General features: G+C 40.1%; 1 protein-coding gene across 1 annotated transcript in view; it reads left to right on the plus strand.

Annotated features, from left to right (window-relative positions):
* loxl2b (lysyl oxidase-like 2b) overlaps window positions 1-23,792 on the plus strand; it is a 64,949-nt gene that overhangs the window by 32,030 nt on the left and 9,127 nt on the right. The window contains exons 4-7 of the mRNA XM_085787648.1: window positions 6,091-6,307; window positions 11,340-11,523; window positions 16,784-16,935; window positions 17,052-17,219. Coding sequence (XP_085643774.1) covers window positions 6,091-6,307; window positions 11,340-11,523; window positions 16,784-16,935; window positions 17,052-17,219 — 721 coding nt within the window. The remainder of the gene's footprint in view (window positions 1-6,090; window positions 6,308-11,339; window positions 11,524-16,783; window positions 16,936-17,051; window positions 17,220-23,792) is intronic.

The raw sequence follows: 23,792 nt of genomic DNA on the forward strand, positions 1-23,792 counted from the left end.
TCCCTGACCACAGGATTAACTCGGAGAAAGTCTGAGAAAATAAATCTGAGTACACAGATACACATCTAAATAGAATTTTGGGTAACACTTTATTTTAAGGGGTCCTTGTTCCTGTGTAGTTACCTAATTAATTACAGTGTAATTACCTATGTAACTACATGTAATAGCATGTACTTACATTGTAAATACATAGTGTATTTTGGTGTACTTACAGGTCCTTGTTACACTTGTAATAAGAAATGCTTGTTACAATACCTGGTCAAAGTGGCCTCTCTCTTTGGGGAAGGGGTACATCTGCAAGAAAAATGGGTGAAACCACAACCCATGTTGCCTGGGAAAACTTTTCCATCAATCTTCCTCCTGTCTCTTGAGTCTTGGAACATGTGTGTTGTTACACAACTTAGTCTATGTAACAGTTGTGTTAATACACACTTGTTACTCTTTGATACAGTGTAATAAGCACATTAAAGTGTACCTGCTGGGATACCTCAGTCCTTACACATTAACTGCAATAACCAGTGTCTTTGATAGTGTACCACGTGTGCTGTTACACAACTTAATATATGTAACAGTTGTGTTAGTACACCGTTGTTACTCTTTGGTACAGTGTAATAAGCACATTAAAGTGTACCTGCTGGGATACCTCAGTCCTTACACATTAACTGCAATAACCAGTGTCTTTGATAGTGTACCACGTGTGCTGTTACACAACTTAATATATGTAACAGTTGTGTTAGTACACCGTTGTTACTCTTTGATACAGTGTAATAAGAACATTAAAGTGTACCTGGGATACCTCAGTCCATAAACATTAACTGCAATAATCAGTGTCTTTGATAGTGTACCACGTGTGCTGTTACACAACTTAATATATGTAACAGTTGTGTTAGTACACCGTTGTTACTCTTTGATACAGTGTAATAAGCACATTAATATGAAGTGTACCACGTGTGCTGTTACACAACTTAGTATATGTAACAGTTGTGTTAGTACACCGTTGTTACTCTTTGATACAGTGTAATAAGCACATTAAAATAAAGTGTACCTGTTGTGCTGTTACACAACTTAGTATATGTAACAGTTCTGTTAGTACACCGTTGTTACTCTTTGATACAGTGTAATAAGAACATTAAAGTGTACCTGAGATACCTCAGTCCTTAACTGCAATAATCAGTGTCTTTGATAGTGTACCACGTGTGCTGTTACACAACTTAGTATATGTAACAGTTGTGTTAGTACACCGTTGTTACTCTTTGATACAGTGTAATAAGCACATTAAAATAAAGTGTACCACGTGTGCTGTTACACGATTTAGTATATGTAACAGTTGTGTTACTACACCGTTGTTACTCTTTGATACAGTGTAATAAGAACATTAAAGTGTACCTGCTGGGATACCTCAGTTCTTAACCATTAACTGCAATAACCAGTGTCTTCGATAGTGTACCACGTGTGCTGTTACACAACTTAGTATATGTAACAGTTGTGTTAGTACACCGTTGTTACTCTTTGATACAGTGGAATGAGCACATTAAAATAAAGTGTACCCGCTACATACTTACATGTAACATCATGCAGAAACTTGGTACTCAAGTATTTTTACATAAACCAATAACTAGAATAGCGTTTTTTCAGAAAATGAGACAATGCTGGATAACTCAATTCATATGGAACTGAAAACATCATCAGCAATCTGTATGCATAAAACCACACACTCAAAAAAATGCATTTCAGTGTTCCTTTATCGTCCTTTATTTTTATTATCCCCAAAAAACCACAAGGCTTGATCTTTTCCTGTCCTTTAATGAAGTCCTCTATTTCTCCTCCATAAAACTGAAATGATCACAGAAACACAATTTACTTACAGTACTTACAGTAGCATTGCATGAATAGGTACACTTCAATTAGCATCCAGATTAACAAAATGAAAAGAGTTAGCATAGACTGAAAGCTAGCAAGGTATATTTACCGAAAACATAACTAATCATGTCTTAATTACAAAAATACACAATCATGTAACACTATTGACATATTCTACTCACAGATAGACATTCCCCAAGGCAAAAGCATCCAACAATATTATTTAGCAGTCTGTTTAGCCGTCTGTGCTCACTTTTACACCCGAGCATGAGAAGTGAGCATGCAACAGAAAAAACACAACATAGCTGGACTTGACGAGCCGAGCGCTCACTTCGACGCGGTTTCTCTGAACCAAAGAGAAGACCACTCACTCGGACGTGGTTTCTTTGAACAAAAGCACACACTTTTTTAACCCTCAAAGACAGTACAAAGACACTGGTTATTGCAGTTAATTTGTAAGAGTTGAGGTATCCCGACCCAGGTACACTTTATTTTAATGTGCTCATTCCACTGTATCAAAGAGTAACAACGGTGTACTAACACAACTGTTACATATACTAAGTTGTGTAACAGCACACGTGGTACACTATCGAAGACACTGGTTATTGCAGTTAATGGTTAAGAACTGAGGTATCCCAGCAGGTAGCTACACTTTAATGTTCTTATTACACTGTATCAAAGAGTAACAACGGTGTATTAACACAACTGTTACATAGACTAAGTTGTGAAACAGCATAAATGTTCCAAGACTCAAGAGGCAGGAGGAAGATTGATGGAAAAGGTTGCCCAGGCAACATGGGTTGTGGTTTCACCCATTTTTCTTGCAGATGTACCCCTTCCCCAAAGAGAGAGGCCACTTTGACCAGGTATTGTAACAAGCATTTCTTATTACAAGTGTAACAAGGACCTGTAAGTACACCAAAATACACTATGTAATTACAATGTAAGTACATGCTATTACATGCAGTTACATAGGTAATTACACTGTAATTAATTAGGTAACTACACAGGAACAAGGACCCCTTAAAATAAAGTGTTACCGAATTTTGTCCCCGGGTCTCACATCTGGTAAAAGTTTTGCTTTTAGGACTCCTGTGAATGTGCGCTGAACAAACTGACTGAGACAATGAGCTGGTGATGAGCAGATGAAGAAATGGGATATGGATTCAAGGAGGCTTTATTGTCATTCTTAAATTATAATAATAGAAAAAAATATATAGTACTGCACCTATACACATCTTCCACATTTTCCATCCACAGCTAACCCTTGAACATAGTGATGTAGAGATCCTGTCTCCCCCTCCCTCCTACTGTGCTGCTCCTTCAGTAATACAATCTAATGTTTGTGTGAGCGTCCCCTCCTGGAGACGCCTCTGCCTCCAGCTCTAACTGTCCTCAGCGTAATCATTATCTCATACTTTCTATCTGTTCGCTTCACATTTGTAGTTGTGTGAGCTGTGCAGTTATGAAACAGCAGACCAGACATCTGTTCCCAGCGTTTCTCCTTCAGGCGGCTCTGCTGCCTCAGGCTCACCGCTGCACATTTAACGGGATACTCGCTGCATGATGCCTGTAGGGAGCCACTGCCTTTAAGACTGAAGTCAGGGGGGGAAAAAAAGATCCTAGGCACAGTAAACGGCACAGATTAGCCGAGTGTACTGTGAGATGATTGGCTGTAGTCTGCAAGACGTGCACTGAGATGTATCTGTAGTCCCTACACATCTTGTAGCCCATTATGGTTGAATTAAAGGGGTCATATTATGGAAATATCACTTTTTGAAGGCTCTTTAAAGATCCCATATTATACTCTTTTTACTCAATTTCACTCAGCTGTCAGACGTCCAACTAAACTGTATTCGAAATGTATTGCCCCAAACTGATCCGTGGTCCTGAATGTCAGCTGTCTAAAAGTCGCTCAAATGAGCTCTACTGAGAACAAGCTGTTTCTGTGCCTGCACCTTTAAGTAACATGGTTACTGTACACGGCAAAGATTATTACCACTTTATGACTTAAAATTGGTCGGTATTTCATCAATCTAGCTCAGGAGTTTCTTGCTGTGCACTGCAGCCATAGAAATAGACGTGGTAGGCGTTTGATAGCGTTGAGGGGCCGGCCTCACTCCCGTCGTGACATCACCACAGGAGTCTGAACAGCCTGTATGAGCACCGTTTTACCAGTCGGTGGGCTGCAGAGTCGCTGCAGGACCCGTTTGCTTTCCTCATTCTAGGAGTTGGTAGGCTCAGGGAGGATCAGTTTATATATGTAGAGACCAGAAAAACCTGTTTTCCATAATATGGGACCTTTAACATATATTTGGGTGTTTGTCTTGCCTTCCGGGCCCCAAAATGTGAGGATTGACAGAAAACTCTGTAATGTGTGCAGGCTCCCTAGATCGAAATCGTAATTTTACGAGCTGTTCTCTCAGTTGTCTTCCAGTGATTCCAGTTAGCATAACCCCACCCCTACCTGGGACCGATAGAAGGGGTGGGGCGGGGCAAGCAGTGGTTCATTTGCACTGAAACCAGCCGTTCTGAACAGGGCTGTTTTGAGAGGATGAAAAGAGCTGTGATATTTGATCCATGGGGTATTTTGACCGAAGCATGTCTTTAAGACACCTGGGAACTATTTTAATTTATGGAAAGGGGGCATAATATGTCTCCTTTAATACTGGAAAATAAATTCTTTATTTGTCAGATTAAAGTCTACACTTGTTTGTGGTATGGGTCAAGTTCCAACCCGCTGCTACACCTCTCATAAAGCAGCTCTCTACTAACTCTTAAGACCAGAGTTTGCAACCTAAGCCAAGATGATTCATGTCATGACCCTTGAGTTATGTTCTCAGACTTGACAAAGCTCCCTCAGAGCCACAGAGGACATTATACAGCTGTCAAACCTTTGGCATCGAGGCACAGCCAATGTTCCCTTTCATTTAAAGGCCCACACTGATGATAATGATGATGTGCATAATCATTCATTTTAAATAGAAAGTAAAGAGCGTAAGAGTGGCATTCGAGTCGATCAAAGCCGAACTAAGAGATTTTGATGATGCGGACAAACCCTTGCAGCCTCAGTTTGTTCGATCGCTGCTCCATATGAACGGTCCTGTTATGCACCATGGCTGTGTTCAGATTGCATATAGATAGCAGCACCAGTCCTCAGACTGCGGTTCAGGACATGAGCCTTGGACAACCTCCAGTCTGCAGCTTCCTCCTTGCCAGCTCCCAAATGAAAAGCAAATGCTGCCTGTCCCTGTTTCAGTCTTTTTTTTCTTTTTTCTTTTTTTTGTGCGTACAACAGATTAGCGTCCCAGCAGGCCTGAAAGAGTGTCATTAACCCCAGTTTGTTCAAGTTCATAATGGAAGATAATGAACTCTCCAGCTGTTAGCTAACCTTTTGCTTTTGGTATTAATTATGCAATATGCTAATGTAATTACAATAGGTCGAGGTTCACTGTGTCGGGATATACAGTAGCTTTCTGATGATTTTCATTCAAATATTGGTGAATGCATTAAAGAGGAACTATGTAAGACCGGTAGCTTTTCCGCTGTTTTGCTAACCCTCTTCTCAGCCATGTGCATTTGTTTACAATGAAGCCGTCAATAAATCAATCAATAAAGCGGTAGATAAAATTATATACCATATACGATGTGTATATTTGTGTTGTTTAATCTGTCATAAACAAGAGATTACGGGTTACATGGTTTACAGACGCAATACGTGACAGGCATGTAGAGAGCCTCCATTCTCCCTCGTAAAAAGTTAAGCCATTTATTAAACCATCACAATTACTCCAAAGCTGTTTAATTAAGGTAAAACATGTGGCTCAGCTAAGCTACAAATCCTGTATAGTTCCTCTTTAATTATTGGTTGAAACACTGGCATTTCATGAGTTTTCATAACAGCACAGATTCAGCTGCTGCTTTAGTCTTTTTGCCTTTAGCAAGATCAAATCCTGTTTCCCAGTCACACAGTACACAGTATTTGCCAAAAATGAATAACTGCACTTACATTGATTAAGAAAAGAGTACAGATATAATTACATGTAAAGCACATTTTGTTTAAGAACTGATAATGACTTTTTTTTATTTGAGCACAGATTTACATCACACATGATTGATATAGTATAAGCACAACAGCTTCCCACAGTGCACTAAAAAGAATTCACTGAAAATGAATGACCTCAGTGAATCAGAGTCAGTGAACCTGCTGTCTCTCCTCCATCTGTGCAGAATGTTTGCTCGCAGGAGAAAGCCCTCGTACTGGGACTACTCTGTCAACTGCACCGGCAACGAAGCCCATTTGTCCAGCTGTAAACTGGGCCAGGAGGCATCCCTGAAGGCCAACGGCACCTGCGGCGAAGGCTTGCCCGTGGTGGTGAGCTGCGTGCCCGGCAGAGCCTTCTCACCGACGCCCATGACGGGATTCAGGAAGGCCTTCAGACAAGAGGTAGAGTCATTCATTTTAGATTTGTCTTATACGACTGACAAAAAGGTTTTTGATTCCTTCTGTCCTTTTCATTTTCTGTCGCCTCGCCATTGTTCAGACTAGAGGTCAACCACTTAGTGGGATGGCTGGGATGATAATCACCACCGTTTTATTCACCAAAAACCGATAAAATAAATGCGTGCGCCTGTAGTCACCGCTCTTAGCTGTGTAACAATGTCCCGCTCACAGCTATCACTGATTGGTTACACAGCACTCTGGTGAGCCAGCAGTTTACTGTATTCAGTCCAATCCAAGGTGTGTTATTCTGAAGGTTGACACCATTTTTTTAAATTTTCACTGCAAATGAATATGAGTTCTACATATTGGTTATCGGCTTCCTTGATTACTGATAATCGGTATCGGCCCTGAAAAATCATATCAAGGGGGGACACTACAGGTGAATAGGGCAAATATCTAAACGAACAGATCCCAAGTGTATCACTTACATTAAGACAAATATTTTTTGTATTACAAGTTTTGTCACATTTTGTTTTTAGGAATAAAACGTTGTATAAATCAGGCTTTGAATGATATATCAACAATCTCCTCTGTAAAAACCTTCAGAATATAGACATGAATAAAACAGGAAGGTTCGGTGTCTGTAGGTGCTGCTGAAGTGGAGATTTCGGGCTCAGATTATAAGGAAAAACTCATTTTGAGAAAACTGCCTTTAAAGACTTGTACTGTAAAATTCCATAGATTGTTAGAGCCTACATCATTGTTCAGGAGAGAGAGCTTTACAATGATACCTGACATGACATGGGTCATACAACAGGCACAGTACAGTATGTCACAGTAGCTAACCTTTAGTGAAATTTCCACTTTTAATGTGGATTTTCTACCATTTCTTTCCACTTTTCTGAAAGAATACATGTTAAGGAAGAAAAATACCCCAAAATTGTCAAAATTGATCAGTGCATGAAAAAACATTGTTTTTGCCTGTAGTGTCTCGCCCCAATCCCTAGTTCAGACTATCTGTATCTAGATTACACACAGTTTTCCAAGTCTGATTTATATGAGCAATATTAATATAATTCTGTGCTGATTTTAGAGCTATAACATCACATTGGTGTAAAATAGGCCAATTAACCACTGTGACATTAAGTGGATACTACAACATGGGCTCACTCATTAGTGTGTAAGGGTTGTCCTCCTCTGTGTTGGTGAACTGAAATGGTAAACAGAGCTGATAGAGGAGGTGACTGGTTCAGTTCAGTTCACTGGCTGACATGTGATGGGTGGGTGCTGCAGTGTTTTGGTTGGACCGACGCTCAGAACGCAGTGTCACTCTGTGAACTGCAGCTGTAGCTGCTTTGGACGTTTCACAATGAATTATCCTCACCCGAGGGTTTCACAGATGACATGATGTAGTAAAAGTTTTTGGGACAGGCGAAGGAAAAACATGTATCTTCACAGAGAGCCTCGCCAATGTCAGCTAACTTTTCTTCTCCTCGAATGTCCCTGAGCATGAAACCAGAGACAGTAAAACTGTATTGTTGTGGCAGATTTTACACAATTTGCACGTCGTGAAAAAGTGATCTGAGAATCCAAGATGGAAAATCTTCTCTCGCTTTCCTCCTGACATGTTTGCAACTGTGTCTCTTCGTTGTTGGATTAGCTGAGTGGACTAACTCTGCAAGTCTGAACAGCACATTTGAAAAATAACTCAAATATGCAACATTTGTTTTCTCTTTAATTTCATCATTTCATTATTATGTTCTATTGTTCACCAGTGCCAGATGTGGACACTGTCTGATCTGGGGATGTCGGTCATGGTTGGGCTAACCTTGTTACCAGATAAGGGAAACAGAAAATAGTGGGATTCCAACTTTGTGGCAACATTTTTGTGGCATCTTCTTCCCTCTGTAGCATGGTTTTCCCATTTTGCTGAAGAGCTGGCCTCCACAGTCTGACCTCCACCCCATCCATCTACTGGAGCCCCAGCTCTGTGAATGGGAGCAGATCCATGACTGAAACCACAACAAGTTAATTTGCTGTGATTTTGATTTTGTTCATGGATCATATTCATTTCATGTTCACCAGTCTGGTGAGGATGTAATGCTTGGTGTGCCCACACGTACAGTACTGTGCAAAAGCTTTAGGCACTGTAAGTAAAGTGAAGATGCTTTCAAAAATAATGCCATGAATATTCTTTATTCATGGATTAACTTCATACAATGTTCAGTCAACAGAATAAACCTAAATCAGATTAAAATGTGATGTGAGCACCAGTTCTCCTCCATACACTTGCAAACATCTTGCAGAAGTTGCCATAGCTCCTGTGTGGATTGAGGCTGTCTCAGTGTCTTCTGTCTCTTCATGTAATCCCAGACTGAGGACTTTTGGGGGGGGGTGGGGGTTACACCATCTGTTGCAGGACTCAGTCTTCTCCTAATAGAAGAATACAGCGGTGTGCAAAAGTTAAAGGAGACATATTATGGAAATATCACTTTTCAAAGACTCTTTATTTGGGTGTTTGTCTTGCCTTCCGGACCCCAAAATGTGAGAATTGACAAAACAATCTGTAATTTTCAGGCTCCCTAGGTTGAAATCCATGTGGTTTTACTAGTGCTTCCCTCAGTAGTCTTCCAGTGATGTAACTAGGATTTTAATTTGTATAATATCACCCCTACCTGGTACCAGCAGAAGGGGTGGGGCGGGGCAAGCAGTGGTTCATTTGCATTTAAAGGGACAGGCACTGAAACCAGCCGTTCTGAACAGGGCTGTTTTGAGAGGATGAAAAGAGCTGTGATGTTTGATCCTTGGGGTATTTTGACCAAAGCATGTCACAGACATGTCTTTAAGAGACCTGGGAACTATTTTAATTTGTGGAAAGGGGGTATAATATGTCTCCTTTAATCACGTGGAAGCTGGAATGGTCTTCAAAAGGCATAAAGTTACAGTTGACACATTCCCTTCATATTTTAAACAATATATATATTTTTTTCATCTTTCACATTTTCAAAAAGACAGAAGAGTAAAAGGACTGCAGCAAAGGTTTGTCCACCCTGCATAGTTCCTAGTAGTAGTACCTAGTAGCCCCCCCTTTGGAAACTATCACAGTGTGTAAACAGCAAATATCTTGTCTGATACCTTGGTCAAAGGCTGCTGCTTTGTTTCCCCTTTTCACTCTAAAACTGTAGAAAACTAAAACAAATACACTGATATTGCTTAAAACATTGCAAAAGAGTGTTTCATGATGAACGTTATGCCTTTGGAGATTATTTTATCATCAATCTAAATCAAAACATCTGCAGTGGCTTAAACCTTTGCACAGTGGTGTGTATTTGGCCGTGCTTTGTGTGTTTTCATCAGTTGATGGGTTTTGCTCTAGTGTCTGTATTTGTATGAATTCAAGATGGTGTTGGTATCTTGTTGATCTTTAGTTATTTAACAACAACCTTACCCTGACATCAGCCATTGTCACTTTCTTAAAAGCAAATGGATGTCAGATCTTAAGTTTTACTGCTATCATGGCTTTCATTTAAGCAAATCTAATGATGATAGTCAGCTGTGATCCTGAAAGATAAACACAGTGTCAAAGAGATCATGGTGTTATGATGAGTTTTTTTATTTGCAAACCCACAGTAAGTCTTCACTTGACTCCCTTTCAGCTCCAGAGAGAGGAGTTTTCTACTGATCCTGGGTCTTGGCCACAGATTTTTCTTCTCACTGTCACCAACACAGAACTTTGAAAAAAGACATTTTCATGAGTCTTAAGTCTCCGTAGAGCGTGCCTGCTCTCTGTCACGTTCCACAGCGCCGAGTGCCGTGCCTGACATCACATCTCAAATCTTCCACTACCCTCAGACAGACTGACTCAAAGGAATTTGATCTTAAAACCAGACGTTTTACTACTTGGAAAAAAACAAAGCTGACACCCGCTGTCTGATGCAGCTATACCTGCAGGCTGCTGGGGAAGTCTTTCTTATACACTGATACACATTAAACACAATATTCCCTTCAGATTGTATCATTCTGATAGTTCCTCTGGTTTGTAACATCACACTGAATGAATCTGATTCCTCATTTCCATTGTGTTCATATTTATGTGCATTTTCTCTCCACATTGATTCAGTTTATTATCATTAGATTTATTATCATTTTTTAATCATTTTCATAGAATACAGAACACAATACATTTGCAATGTCCAAGTTCTTTAAGGCTTTAATTTAATAGAAATTATTTTGAATTCAATCCTAAACTGAAATAGATAATTGTTGCTGCTAATTTTTCTCAATTAACTTTTGACTCATTCTCAAATTGTTTCAGCACTAGTTAAATAAGATGTCATCACATAGTACCAGCCAGGATGAAATATATCTTCCTATTGATGGAAGTCAGTCTACTAATGTGTTTCTTTCTATCTCTGTTCACACAGTACTTGTACTATCTTATAATCATGTGTCCTGTTTGTTTAAAATATATATTTCTGAACAAATTACAGCCAGTTGCAAGTGTTGTTATCATATATGTATCATGGAGTTCACTTATAGTCACATAGTTCAGTAGTATGTGAAATAGACACACTGTTTATTTTCTTCATAGGATTATGCATCACTTTCCTGGATGCTCAACATTTGAGGTTTCCAGTGTTAATCCCTCTGTAAGACTGAGGTGTCTACAGTAGGAGGAAGGATGTAATCCACCCAGCCCACACATAAACATGTCTGGCTTTTACTGTGTGGATACAAATGGCAGTAAATCAGATTGAACTCCGCTGTTAATGTGTTTACTTGTAAAATTAAACATTTCCAGTTTTCCTAAACGGTTAATGGGAGAACCGCATTAATAGCATGTTGTATAAACATGAAGCCACCCAGTCTGCCGCCTCAGCATCAGGAGGAAAAGTTGAGGTTCCAAACTTTCAGCTGAGTCTGTTAATATTTGAGAAAAAAAGAATAACCTAAATATGCGGTTTCAGAATATGAACATCTCGTCTCCCGCTGCTCTGTCTTTTAACGCTCTAACGTCTCTGTTTGAACTCCTCAGCAAGCGTTGGTTCGTCTTCGCGGTGGGGCCATCGTAGGCGAGGGCCGAGTGGAGGTGTTGAAAAACGGAGAGTGGGGCACCATATGTGACGATAACTGGAACCTGCTGTCGGCCACGGTGGTGTGTCGAGAGCTGGGCTTCGGTACGGCCATGGAGGCCCTGTCTGGAGGCCGCCTGGGACAAGGTACTGTATGCTCTCGCTTTTATTTATCCCTCCTCTTGTGTTTGGGTCACCAGCGACCCGTTTTCAGGTTTTAAATGCATCCAAGTACCACACAAATTTGTTTATAGCATCAAGCCTTTTTGACTTTGTTAGGAACCTCTATCTAAACAAAAATTTTAAAAAATCACAAAAATCTAAAATGCTTTGGTAAAATTATGACATTTGTGATGTCAACTTTCACCCGGTTATTACAATAAGAACAATAATGAGAGTAAAAACTGAAGTGCAAAACCAACCTTTTCATGGATAAGGAAGCCTAACAATGTAACCAAGAGATGAGAAACAAATTGAATGATAAATAATTGTTTTAGTGTGTTTTACAGCTGATTTAAGACTCAGGTCAGCACTGACCCTAACACAAGAGATGGTAGCAGAAAGCTGACAAGAGGAAGGTTCAATTGAAGACAAGGGGTACAGTATACTGACAAAAAAAGGCCCAGGGGCCCACACCAAAAAATATTACAACCAATATTTTCATGGATAAGGAAGCCTAACAATGTAACCAAGAGAAGAAAAGCAAATTGGATGAAAAAAAAATGGTTTTAGTGTATTTTACAGCTGATTTAAAACATGAGTCAAAACTGACCCGAACACCATGGCAGCAGAAAGCTAACACAAGACGAAGGTTATGCAAGAAAGGTCATTTGAGTTTTTTCCAGCTTGCACATTTGGCTCTGCGGAAAAGTTGTTTTTTATTTTTTATAATTAAACTAATGCATAAAAAGAAGCCTGCAATCTAAGCCGGAGAGCCGCTCTCAACTCTGCCGCCGCTCCCTCTTCTCCTGTGATGTATTATGCAACCAATGGCTAGAGCATAAAGACATGAACTGTGGGCACGCATATACTCATGTACAGAAAACCCTAAAAAAAGCCCGGACTAGACACACAGTACTTAGTACTTAGTCCACAGACAGTCTTTATTGTTGGAACGACTGTCCGTGTACATTGCCTGCATGGCATGTGATGGGAGGTTATGACTGTGTTGCAAAACCACATATCCCAAACATTTTGGGCGGTAATTCTATCCTCTATAGCCCTCCTCCGCATATCACCCCCTCTGTGCCACCGAGCAGGGTATCATGAACTCACAGGCCTGATGGTAAGAGCGATTTAGCCTGGTGGAACAGGATTAGCTGCACAGCGCAGGTTCAGCGAGGTTGGGGGATCGGTTCCTGAGCCGGTATGAGCTCGCATATCTCTCTGCGAGGATATTTGAAAACTCTCCGTTCCGCTTAGATTTGAAGTTTACTGCAAGAGGAAAAATACAGACAAGGGCGAGTGTAGCTCGGCTGAGAGGAGACTGTGGAAAACCTGTGTCTGTACTGAAACACAAACCTCTGACCCATCACTCCCTGTTCAGTTCAGATGCTGTTAGGTGGAAACTGTGACTTGCTTATTGGAGCTGATCAGTACAGAGCTTTGATACCTTTAAAGCCCCACTGTGTAACTTCTGCTGTTCCCTCATCAAACTCATCAAATATAATCCAACAACTCCAAAACACTCTGGTGGACAAGTTGTGACGTGCACATTCACCACGCTATGAGATAATCATGTATAATTATGTAACATTACAACACATGAAGCAAACACTCAGAACTACTTGCACTTTTGAAATCACTCCGCCCAGCAGCCGTGTCTGGAATGTACTTCCGGCTATGTATTTGCCTAGAAAACAACTCTGTCTTGTAATGTTGCATTATTATTTCATAGCGTGGTGATTGTGCAGGTCACAACTTGTCCACCAGAGTGTTTTGGAGTTGTTGGATTGTGTATTTGATGAGTTTTGAGGGACAGGGGACCTGTACCATTCACCTCCATTGTGTTCGCCGAGCAGCTCACATCTCTGCCCCGCTGATCTCAAAACAACATGCACGGATGATTAAAGTTAATGAACCTACCCCTTTGACTATAGAGAGCTTAAGCGGAAGCAGGAAGTAGCATCGCCATGGATCCTCAACTCGGAAAAAGTCTCCATGTAAGTCAACGGGAGTCAAAGTTTTATTTTGCGATTCGATTGAATTGTGCCATGAGAAAAAAATATGACCTCTACCTGTTTTAAACATCACGTTTCATGCTGAGAAATCAGTTTGTTGTAAAACTATTGTTAAATAAAATTCAGAAGAATCCGTAACCAGAAAGACTACAGGTTGCGTAGGTGACGTCACACACCAAAGGCCGCCCTTTCCCGTGTCAGTTGGTGACGTATTTTTTGTGGGACACCAGATCTGTAGTCCGTAGAGCGTCCTCACACAAAATACATTCTTCCGTTGCCGTTTTACGATAAACTGCTGATTTCTCGTGATGTTTTAAACAGGTAGAGGTCATATTTTTTTCTCATAGCACAATTCAATCGGATCACGAAATAAAACTTTGACTCCCGTCCACTTACATGGAGACTTTTTCTGAGTTGAGGACCCATGGCGACGTTACTTCCTGCTTTCCGCTTCAGCACTCTATAGGACTTATGCCAATAGGCAAGTTTGCAAAAATATTGAACTATCCCTTTAAGGCCTTTAATTTCCCTGTGGACCGAGGCTTTGATACTTTCACAGTGTTATAGAATACAGAACTCTAGAGCTGCTTTATAATAAAAAAAGACATGGATATGTGACTCTGTACCATATAGGACCTTTATCATAAAGCTGTGTAACACCCACCTGGGGCTATGCAGCATATTGAAAGTAGACTCTTGCTGTGCGTGCACAGGGCGCAGCAGGAGGTTGTTACTAGTTCAGACACTCTGAGCAGGGATCCAGGTAAGCCTTGAGCACGATTTAGGTTTGTGGGTTTATAGGTTTTTGCTGTGGTTTTCTTTGCAGGTCACTTGTGTTTCCGTCTCTTTACAGCAGCGTTGCCGTGTTCCCAAACAACTGCAATTACTGTCATTTTTACAGCGTTTCATAACCGATTATTACAAGTGCAAAACTGAGTCTCAGGCTGTAATGAACTGCTATTATCCTTATTTACACAGCAGGTTTCACTGTTTGGAATGAGCAGGTATCATTTGAAATGTGAAGGAAAGTGTTCTGCTTGGGCTGGGATGGAGAAGAGGAGAGCAGGCCAGGTCCTCCTTTTATTGACTGGTTCCTTCCTAATAGAGGCCTTCAGTCTGAGCAGTCTCAGTTTATGGTCTCCTCTGAGGAGACAGGCTGCACCAGCAGGCTGCATGGAGAGTTTTACAGGTTTGGAAGTTGGGACCTCCCACCCAACTTTTATAAATTGCACTCAATGTTTAAAGCCCCAGTAGCTCACCTGTTAGCTGGACAGACCACATAAAAAAACACATTTTCCTCTGAGGGTGCAGCAATACGAACCCTGCACACACATTACCTCTGAATAGGAAGAACTGTCTTTTCCATAAACAAGGACATGCTGTACATTGCTGCTCATTCCACTGATATTAGACATGGAAAATGTCGGAACAGGGAATGTTCTCCCTCCAAAATCATTTTCCATCATGATTTCTCATCAGTGGCTCTGTAACCTCATGGAGAAAAACAAAACGCAGATGGAAATAATAAGAAGAACTGAGATACAACAGAAAGGGAATAATGACATGAATACCAGCATTATTTAGAGGTTTTACTGACAGAACAGATTAAAATCTTAAAATCATTTTTGATCAAATTTAATTTCAAACACGACAAATGCAAGCTTCTTCATGGTGCATCCTAACCAATCATGTTACGGATGCTGCTAGTCTTTTCGGATGGGTAGTGCAACAGATTATAGTGACCTGGGGGTGGAAGACAGAGATACCACACTGAGAATATAATCAATATTTTGTCCTGCATTCAGAACCTTACTGTTTCCCATGAAGATGGAATATTTTTGTTTTCAGACACATTCCTCTTTTTATTCCTGTTTATACACATCAGTAATCACCTTTGACCAGTTGCAATGATTACATACTGATGAGTCCCAGTTACCAGTTTTGGGAAGATATACGCTATCTATTAAAGGGATAGTTCAACATTTTTGGCAAATTTTCCTATTGCCATAATCCCTATTGTCATAGTAGGTTCAGATTATCTCATAGCGTGATGAATGTGCAGGCCACGAGAGCATTTTGGAGATTGTGTAGATTTGATGAGTTTGGAGGAACAGGGGACCTGTACCATTCACCTCCATTGTGTTCGCTGAGCAGCTCACTTCTCTTTATGGCAATAGGCAGATTTGCCAAAATGTTGAACTATCCCTTTAAGAATAAATCACGTTGTCACAATCATTTCATGACAAGAGGTTAAAAAAGTCCTGATGCAGACAAATGTTGTGTTTTGTGATATTTTCACATTAATATTACTGCTACTTTAATGTGTGTGCTACATAACATAGACCGCCAGTTTATTATGCACCAATACATCATATTCTATAAATTGAACAGACATGTGTAGTGTTGCTGTCCTGTAAAAGCCACACCATGCTGTTTATTTTTAAATTGAAATGAGTCGTGAGATTAGAAAAACATGTTCTGAGTGGTTATGCACTTTCCAGCTGCTCCAGGAGGGTTTTTCTAAATCAGAAGATCGCATTTAAGTAACAAAACAAGTTTTCTAATAGTGTTTAGAGAGTAGGAGAGTTTGTCAATAACATTCAAATTTCAAAACCTCAGAAAAGTTCAAATTCAAATATACCAAATCAGAAGATCACATGTAAGTAACAAAACAGGTCAAACCAATGGGTTCATCTATAAAGTCACATGAAATGGAAAGTAAAGTATAGGAACCTCAAAGTTGGTGTTTACATGTATTACATGACGTTGGGACTCTGCTGTTTGGAGTTAATGGTCTTGTTTGGTTATGTTATGGCTTCTTGATTAATTGACTACTTGACAAGTTTGTGTCATCCTGATCATTTGACCTCTTTAAAGGTCACATCAAAGGTCACTGGACATGTTGGGGATACACTCACACACTCGTGTTCACAGAAGATTAGATCAGCAAATGAAAGCCATTCTCTTGTCTGTACAAAGAACAAGAAGTGAGTCAGGCTGATGGCTTCCTTCTGCTTCTGGTCATTAGGTTTAGTGGCTACTGGTTCTAATGTATTTACATGAGACATGGGTATATAACCCAAAATATCCCCTAACTCTTTCTGTTTTTATTGATTTTTTACATTTTGGGTTTGGTATCAGAGCTGTAAAGACAAAAAAAACACAGACATCTATCAGACTTTATTGTTTTCCTCTCAAAACCCCTGTCTATCCTCTGTGTTTTTCAGGTATGGGCCCGGTCCACATGAATGAGGTGGAGTGCTCAGGATTTGAGAAGTCCATAACAGAGTGCTACTTCAACAAGGAGGCTCTGGGCTGCAGCCACGAGGAGGACGCAGCCGTCAGATGCAACGTCCCTGCTATGGGCTTCCAGGAGAGGGTCAGTCCTGACGCCGCTATCACACACTCGCTGAGAGAGAAACGTGATCCAAAATGCAACAGGGACCAGTCTGTCCCGCATTATGTAAAAATAAAGAATTACCTGTTACCCAACAGCTGCGCCTGAGCGGAGGTCGCAACCCCTACGAGGGCCGGGTGGAGGTGCTGATGGAGAAGAACGGCTCTCTGGTGTGGGGGACGGTGTGTAGCGAGGGCTGGGGAACCATGGAGGCCATGGTGGTCTGCAGACAGCTGGGCCTGGGCTTCGCCAGCAACGCTTTCCAGGTATGAGTCACAGCGGCCAGGGGAAAGTCAGTAGCTGTGGAGGAGAAGGTCTGAATATAACTAGAATTTGGGGCTCCGATGTTACAGTCTTTAAATCGTTGCTCTGGTTTTGCTTGATCCAAATGTTCTAAGTCTTCAAAAATGTATTGATTGGTTGAGTTTAGAGTTCACAGTATGATTTTGGTAAATGGACTGATTCTGACAGTGCTTTTACCTAAACATGGCACTTATTCTATCATATACACATGCACACACCAGTGACACACTGAGGGAAGTTTGCCCAAGGTCACTTCAACATGTAGTTACCATGGGGATCAAACTGAAAAGGGGAGGTAAAGCCAGCACCCTCACGATCCCTTTGACAAATTCTTATTACAGGACAGGCAAGCACAGACGTTTCGACCAAAGTCTTTTTCAGTGGTTCGAATCGTCTATGCTTGCCTGTCCTGTAATAAAAATTTGTCAAAGGGATCGTGAGGGTGCTGGCTTTTCCTCCCCTTTTCAGTTTGCTGCTGTAGCCGTGCACCTCCTTAAGTTTTATCCTTTTTTTTGAGGGGGAGAGTGCTCGCTTCTCCCTCTTTTTTTAACATGGGGATCAAACCAACTGATTAACGGATGACCCGTTCTCCCTCCTGAACCACAACTGCTTATTTCTTTGAATTCTTTTTCATGGAAATCACTTAACATGTTGTTAATTAAAGGAAAACTCTTAGGTGTTTGACTTGAGTTCAGTAAATTTTTACAGTTTTGCTGAATTATTTAAAACAGTGGTTCTCAAACTTTTTTACATCAAGGACCCCCTAAACTGACACAAATTAGACCAGTTCTGCTCTGCGCTGTTGGACAACATTTTGAAACAGACACCAGAAATACACAAATATTTGTACTTAGACTGAGTCAGTTTTAGTCCATGTACGTTCAAATTAGGGCCAAATGGTTGACTTTTTGGAGAAATTTAGAGATATTTCTTGAAAAAAAAGTAATATTTCGGAGAAAAATATAATAGTATAATTTCAAGAAAAAGTTGGGGACCCCCTTCAACCCTCTCAAGGACCCCTGGGGTCCCCGGACCCCACTTTGAGAACCACTAAAACGCCATTGAAAGTAGCCTATAGGAAACCCCTTCTTTATGTTGTTGAGTGAAATGGGATAGTGTTTATTACTATTTTTAAGCAACAACAAACTTTGTAAACCATCAAACTCACTTTAGTGGTATACGTTCAAGTTCTTTTACATCATAGTAACATTTATGTTGCACATACTGTACAGTATTGTTGTTTTAAGGCCGGTTTTCATTCCATGCAGCAGTTTATTCCCGGGCTGCAGCAACACAGTAAATTCATGGCTTGTACCTCCACTGCGGGTGTCCTCTGACTTGTTGTGTGACTGCTGTGAAGTGAGAGACTCTCGTCCGGAGGGCGACCACTATCTGCCAGCTGCACTGAAATGCCCCAGAGCGAGCCAAGAAAAAGCCCAACTCCTCCAAGTTCTTAAATACACAGTGCGTTTGGTCCAGCAGTGAAAATAAACCTGCCACATCCCCTCCTTCATTTCAGAGTTTTCTCCTGATTTGATCTCGAAGGCTTTTTCCCCTCAAATGTTCTCTTCTCCTCTTCTCTCCCTCCTTGATCTCAACTCAATTTTCTTTTTTTTCCCTTTCTACCTTCAGCTGTGTGGTTCCTATTGGTTTAGATAGGTGTGGGCATCAGCTAGCAGCCAGTGTGCTGGGATCTTTGGTGTTAGTCTTTTAGAGGTTTCAGGACAGGTTTTATTAACCTATTTGGCCTACCAATAAGTGGTACCGGATACCTGTATGAAACAGTTCCTAAAATGCTGTGGTGGTATTTTCTTTCTTAAAGGTCCAGTGTAAGTGTATAATCGCTCGGTTTTTGTAGCCTCATAATTCTTCTTTTCTATATAGCAAAGGTCTTGCTTTAGAGAGTGTCGCCATCTTGTGCCGCCATATTTGTACGGCATCCCAAACGGAAATTCCAGCCAATCAGAGAGCTGGTTTTGCAAGTTTTGCGTTAATCCTATATAAAATAAAGTAAAGAAGAAGGCGGAAGGAAAGAAGAAGGAGGATGAAACACACTGGACCTTTAAATAAGAAGCCCTAACACCACTAAAACAACACTTTAAGTGCATTTTGTCACAACAGCATTTTTGTTCCAAGTGGCTAAACTACTAAAACCTCATCAAGGAGTTGCTGACTATACATAGAATCATTGTTATTATGGTGTTTTCCACTGTGTAAACAAGATAAAAATGTATTCTTTCTTTTGGTTCATCACAGTTTGCTCAGGCATAGGAACAATCACAATGTCACTGACTCTGGATTCTCTGTGGTCTTGACTATCCATTGAGACCAAGATTAATATGCATATTGACCTGATAATTGTGGAGCTATTCTTGATTTATTTTGGGTTAGGTCTGTTTAGGAACCTCACCTCTAAAAACCCTAAGGCTGAACCAGCATCACATTCTGTCGCCCCCACACTGCACCGAGTCACGTGGTAACTCTTGAGTTTTTTGTGTCCAAGTGGACAAACACAGGTGCTAACAATCAGTTGCACGTGTGGGTCAGGATTTTTCCATCCAGAAGCCAAAGTGAGATCCTTGAAAAAAAATTTCATCAAAGCTCATTTGACTTTGAAATAGAACGCTATGCAGCTAGGCCGTTTTCTACTTTCTTACAGTCCTGCCTGTAAAAGTAATGAATGGGACATTGATTTTTTTGCTGCATGGAGACTGAACAGAATAGTAATGAGACCGAATTCTGAGCTGGATCTTTTCAATCTTGGCGGCTGAAAGAGATTCAGACGGGGAAAAGAACGGTCAAATCCATCTAAAAGCAATTTTTAGAAAACCATTAAATCTTCACAAGTGAATGAGATTAAGTTGATATACAGTAATATACAGGCATCAGCCTCAGTGGCATTGGCACAGAAACCTCTGTTTTTTTGTGTGAGCCCGCCATTTGTTACATTCATTCCTTTTTCCTAGAAAATACAGTATATGGCAGGGTGCAAGCTGTGAAATGATCTGCCTACGGATTTAAAAATGATAAATGACAAAGTTAAAATTCAAAGCACTGTTTTGCTTTTCATGTGTAATTACTGCCATAGTTGAGATGAAAGGAAATGAACACTCTGTTTACATTTGTTGAATACTGGCAGTGATACACCACTGTCCGACTCCTGTCTCTCCTCCTTTGTGTACGTCGTTGCAAAGAGCAGCAAACAGGACATGAAGGACTATTCTTTATATAACAGGGGGAATGAGGGCATCTCAAACACTGTGTAAAGTGCAACAGTAGGTAACTAGCTCTGTATGAGGACAAAATGGCAGGACTGAGCGGGACCGTCTGTTGCATCAGTGCATCCAGGCTCATTCCGTCATCTGGCAGCTCCATCACACATTGATTTAATATAGACGTGGGAACACAGGCTGCAAACACAGCCCTTATTAGTCAGCTCAAGCTGCAGCCACTCATAAAATATATATACCAGGTAATTACATTCTTTACAGTAGCTGACAGAAAAATATACTTACAATGAAGTCATCAGTTTAATACTGTGGCTGATGTGTGGGGATTACAACGCTCCCCCATCAGTTCAGCACAGCTCTGTGCCACGATGCTATATAAGGGTACACTCCGCCACCTAGTGGTCGATGTGGGGAATCACCTGTCCTCACAGTCACTGAGAACACTTGGGTTAACTAGGCAGAGGATTTAGAATCATAGTTGCTAAAGAGGGTTTTATACATTTACATAGCAGCATACTATCAGTCTATATTATATATTTTCAGATGAAACTGCTCAGAGGTGTTCAGTGTAAGTCCAACACTGATAAGTATAGCCAATCCAGTAATAGTCAAGGCAAAAAGGATTCTACACAGTATCATTCTGCCCTTAGACCCTCACATCGACTGAGGAAAAACTCCCAAGAAAACCCATAACAGGGAAAAAATGGGATGGATAAATACAATATACATTTATAATTATAAAGACAGTTATAGATGAGTATATTTATGCTGTTGTTTCTGAAATGTATTCTACTGATAATAAATAAGTGCAGTAAAAAAAACTTTAGATGTGTGACTTCTACTCATTATTTTTGCATTTTACATAGTAGTCCTGCCACTTCAGTAAAAGATTTGGAATACTTGATACACTGATAGAGAAATACAGATAAACAATTAAACAATTTCGGAATAAGAATTTGAAAGAAGCATGGTGCTTAAATTAGGTTTCATTCTCCTTGGCTTTCAGACCTACAATGAGTTCTGACTTGACCCAGTTGTCTTATGTTTGTGTACTTTACTTTACATGTCACTTTGTGGATGTCTTGTTGTATCTTGATGTATCATATGTTTAGTTTAGTTTATTTTAGACTCAGACTTTCTTTATTTGTCATTGCACAAAAAAACACTAAAGTGATTAATGGCAACGAAATGTCGTTGCTATAGGCTTCCGAAAAACACAGAGATAAACAATATTAAATAGATATATAAAAATAAAAATGCTAAAATATAAATATATATAATTAGTGCAAAAGAGCTGAATAATAGTAATAAAATAATAATAATATCAGTGCAAGAAATAAAAGTGTAATAAGAACATTGTAAGTTTATTATTATGGATCTACAAATATTACATACATGTTAAAATATTTAATGTAGATATATATACTATGGCTATATATCATAGATTGTTGACTATTGTTTATTGTGCTTTTATTAGGGTCCGGGCAGCGCAGCTGCCAGGACACTATTGTATTCCTATGAATTCTTCTTCTTTAGGGTCCGGGCAGCTAAGCTGCCGGGACACTATTGTATTCTAGGAATTCTTCTTCTTCTTTCTTTCTTTCTTCTTCTTCCAAGGAAGTCATACTTCCCATGGGCGAAAACTCACCAAACTTTACAGAAACATCCAACCCCATGCCAGATTTACTCAACTCCAAGGACATGTGCCCCCCCCCTCCTAGGGGGGGCACAATAAGTGTTTAAATTTAAAAACTTTAAAAATTCCTACCAAACCAACGGTAGATGCTACAGTGTTGAAACTTCACCACAATGTAGCCTCAATACTGCTGAAACTTTTGTCCACTTAAACTTATTACAAATTATGAAGTCCATCACTCTGTTTTTTTCAATAACTGTAAAACTTTTAAAATGTATCTCCTCCCACAATTTTTGCTCAATTGACACCAAACTTGCTACAGAGCATCTCCAGACCGTCCTCCACAAAACTTGTTTCTCGGATTTTTGATTAAGCAAAAATTGAGCCTACAGTGCATGAAAACGTTTGACTGTAAACAGTACTATAAACATATACCATCAAATTCTTGCTAAATACATTTTCAAACTTCCTGAAAAAAAATGAGAATATTCTGGAGTCATGGTTGATGAAGTTTAGCAAATATCAGAATTTTATCTCAAAAACTGAATTTTTGAGAACATTTTGAATACTGCTCTCATGGGAACAACTGCAGCCAATGTGAGAGTGGAATTTTTAAACATCAGATTTTCTCTTATGAAGCAAAACACTTATCATTAAAAACAAATCACCAACATTTCCATGCTGTCAAGATGCAATTTATGTATTATCAGATTTTTGTTTAGATGACTGAATTTCTGACTTTTGACCATTTCATCACAACAGCTGCCCGGGCACTGACTCACCTGAGTGGATAAATGAAGCTACACAGCAGGTCTCACTACAAGCTAATTAGCTCAGCGAGTTAGGAGCTGGTTCTTGGTGTCAGAGGCTGTGGGTTCGAGACCCAGCAAGGGTGATGATGATGATGACAGATCAAAATGTCACATGTCCTCAAGCTGTTTTGCTGTCTAGATGCAATTTATGTATTAACAGATTTTTGTTTAGATAACAGAATTTCTGACTTTTTGACCATTTTTGAAATCTGCGTTCACAACAGCTGCCCGGGCATTGACTCCCTGAGTGGATAAATGAAGCTACACAGCAGGTCTCACTACCAGCTAATTAGCTCAGTGAGTTAGGAGCTGGTTCTTGGTGTCAGAGGTTGTGAGTTCGAGACCCAGCAAGGGTGATGATGATGATGATGACAGATCGATATGTCAGATGTCCTCAACATGAAATACAAGACAATTGTCCTAATTGTCGCATCACAGAAAGCCTCTAAGTTTAAAAATCCAAATAGCTTGGACTGGACCATGTGCAAAGGCTCCTAACATCTTAGATTCATAGTAGATCTTTGACAAATACATATCATTATTTTACCTGAAAAACTGATTTTTCTTTTTACTGTGGTTTCAAATCTGCCTACACGACAGTGAATGGCTTACTCAATTTGTGAAGCCACTGTTGTATGCCACTTGTCAATTAGCTCAGTGCGATAGACAACAGTCTTTGGTTCCCGAGGTTGTGGGTTCAATCCTCAACTGATGCAAATTGAACATTATAAGGTCAACTGTCTTGTCTTCCTATTCTCCTGTTTGTTGCTCAGAATTGCCTAAATTTGCCCAAAAGTAGCCCGGACCCGACCCATCGCTGCGCAGCAGCTACAATTTTATTATTGTATTGTTAAGCAC

Source organism: Trachurus japonicus, chromosome 9 (genome assembly GCF_045865225.1).
Source record: "Trachurus japonicus isolate A0001 chromosome 9, Traja_1.0".
In the NCBI taxonomy this organism is placed as follows: domain Eukaryota; kingdom Metazoa; phylum Chordata; class Actinopteri; order Carangiformes; family Carangidae; genus Trachurus; species Trachurus japonicus.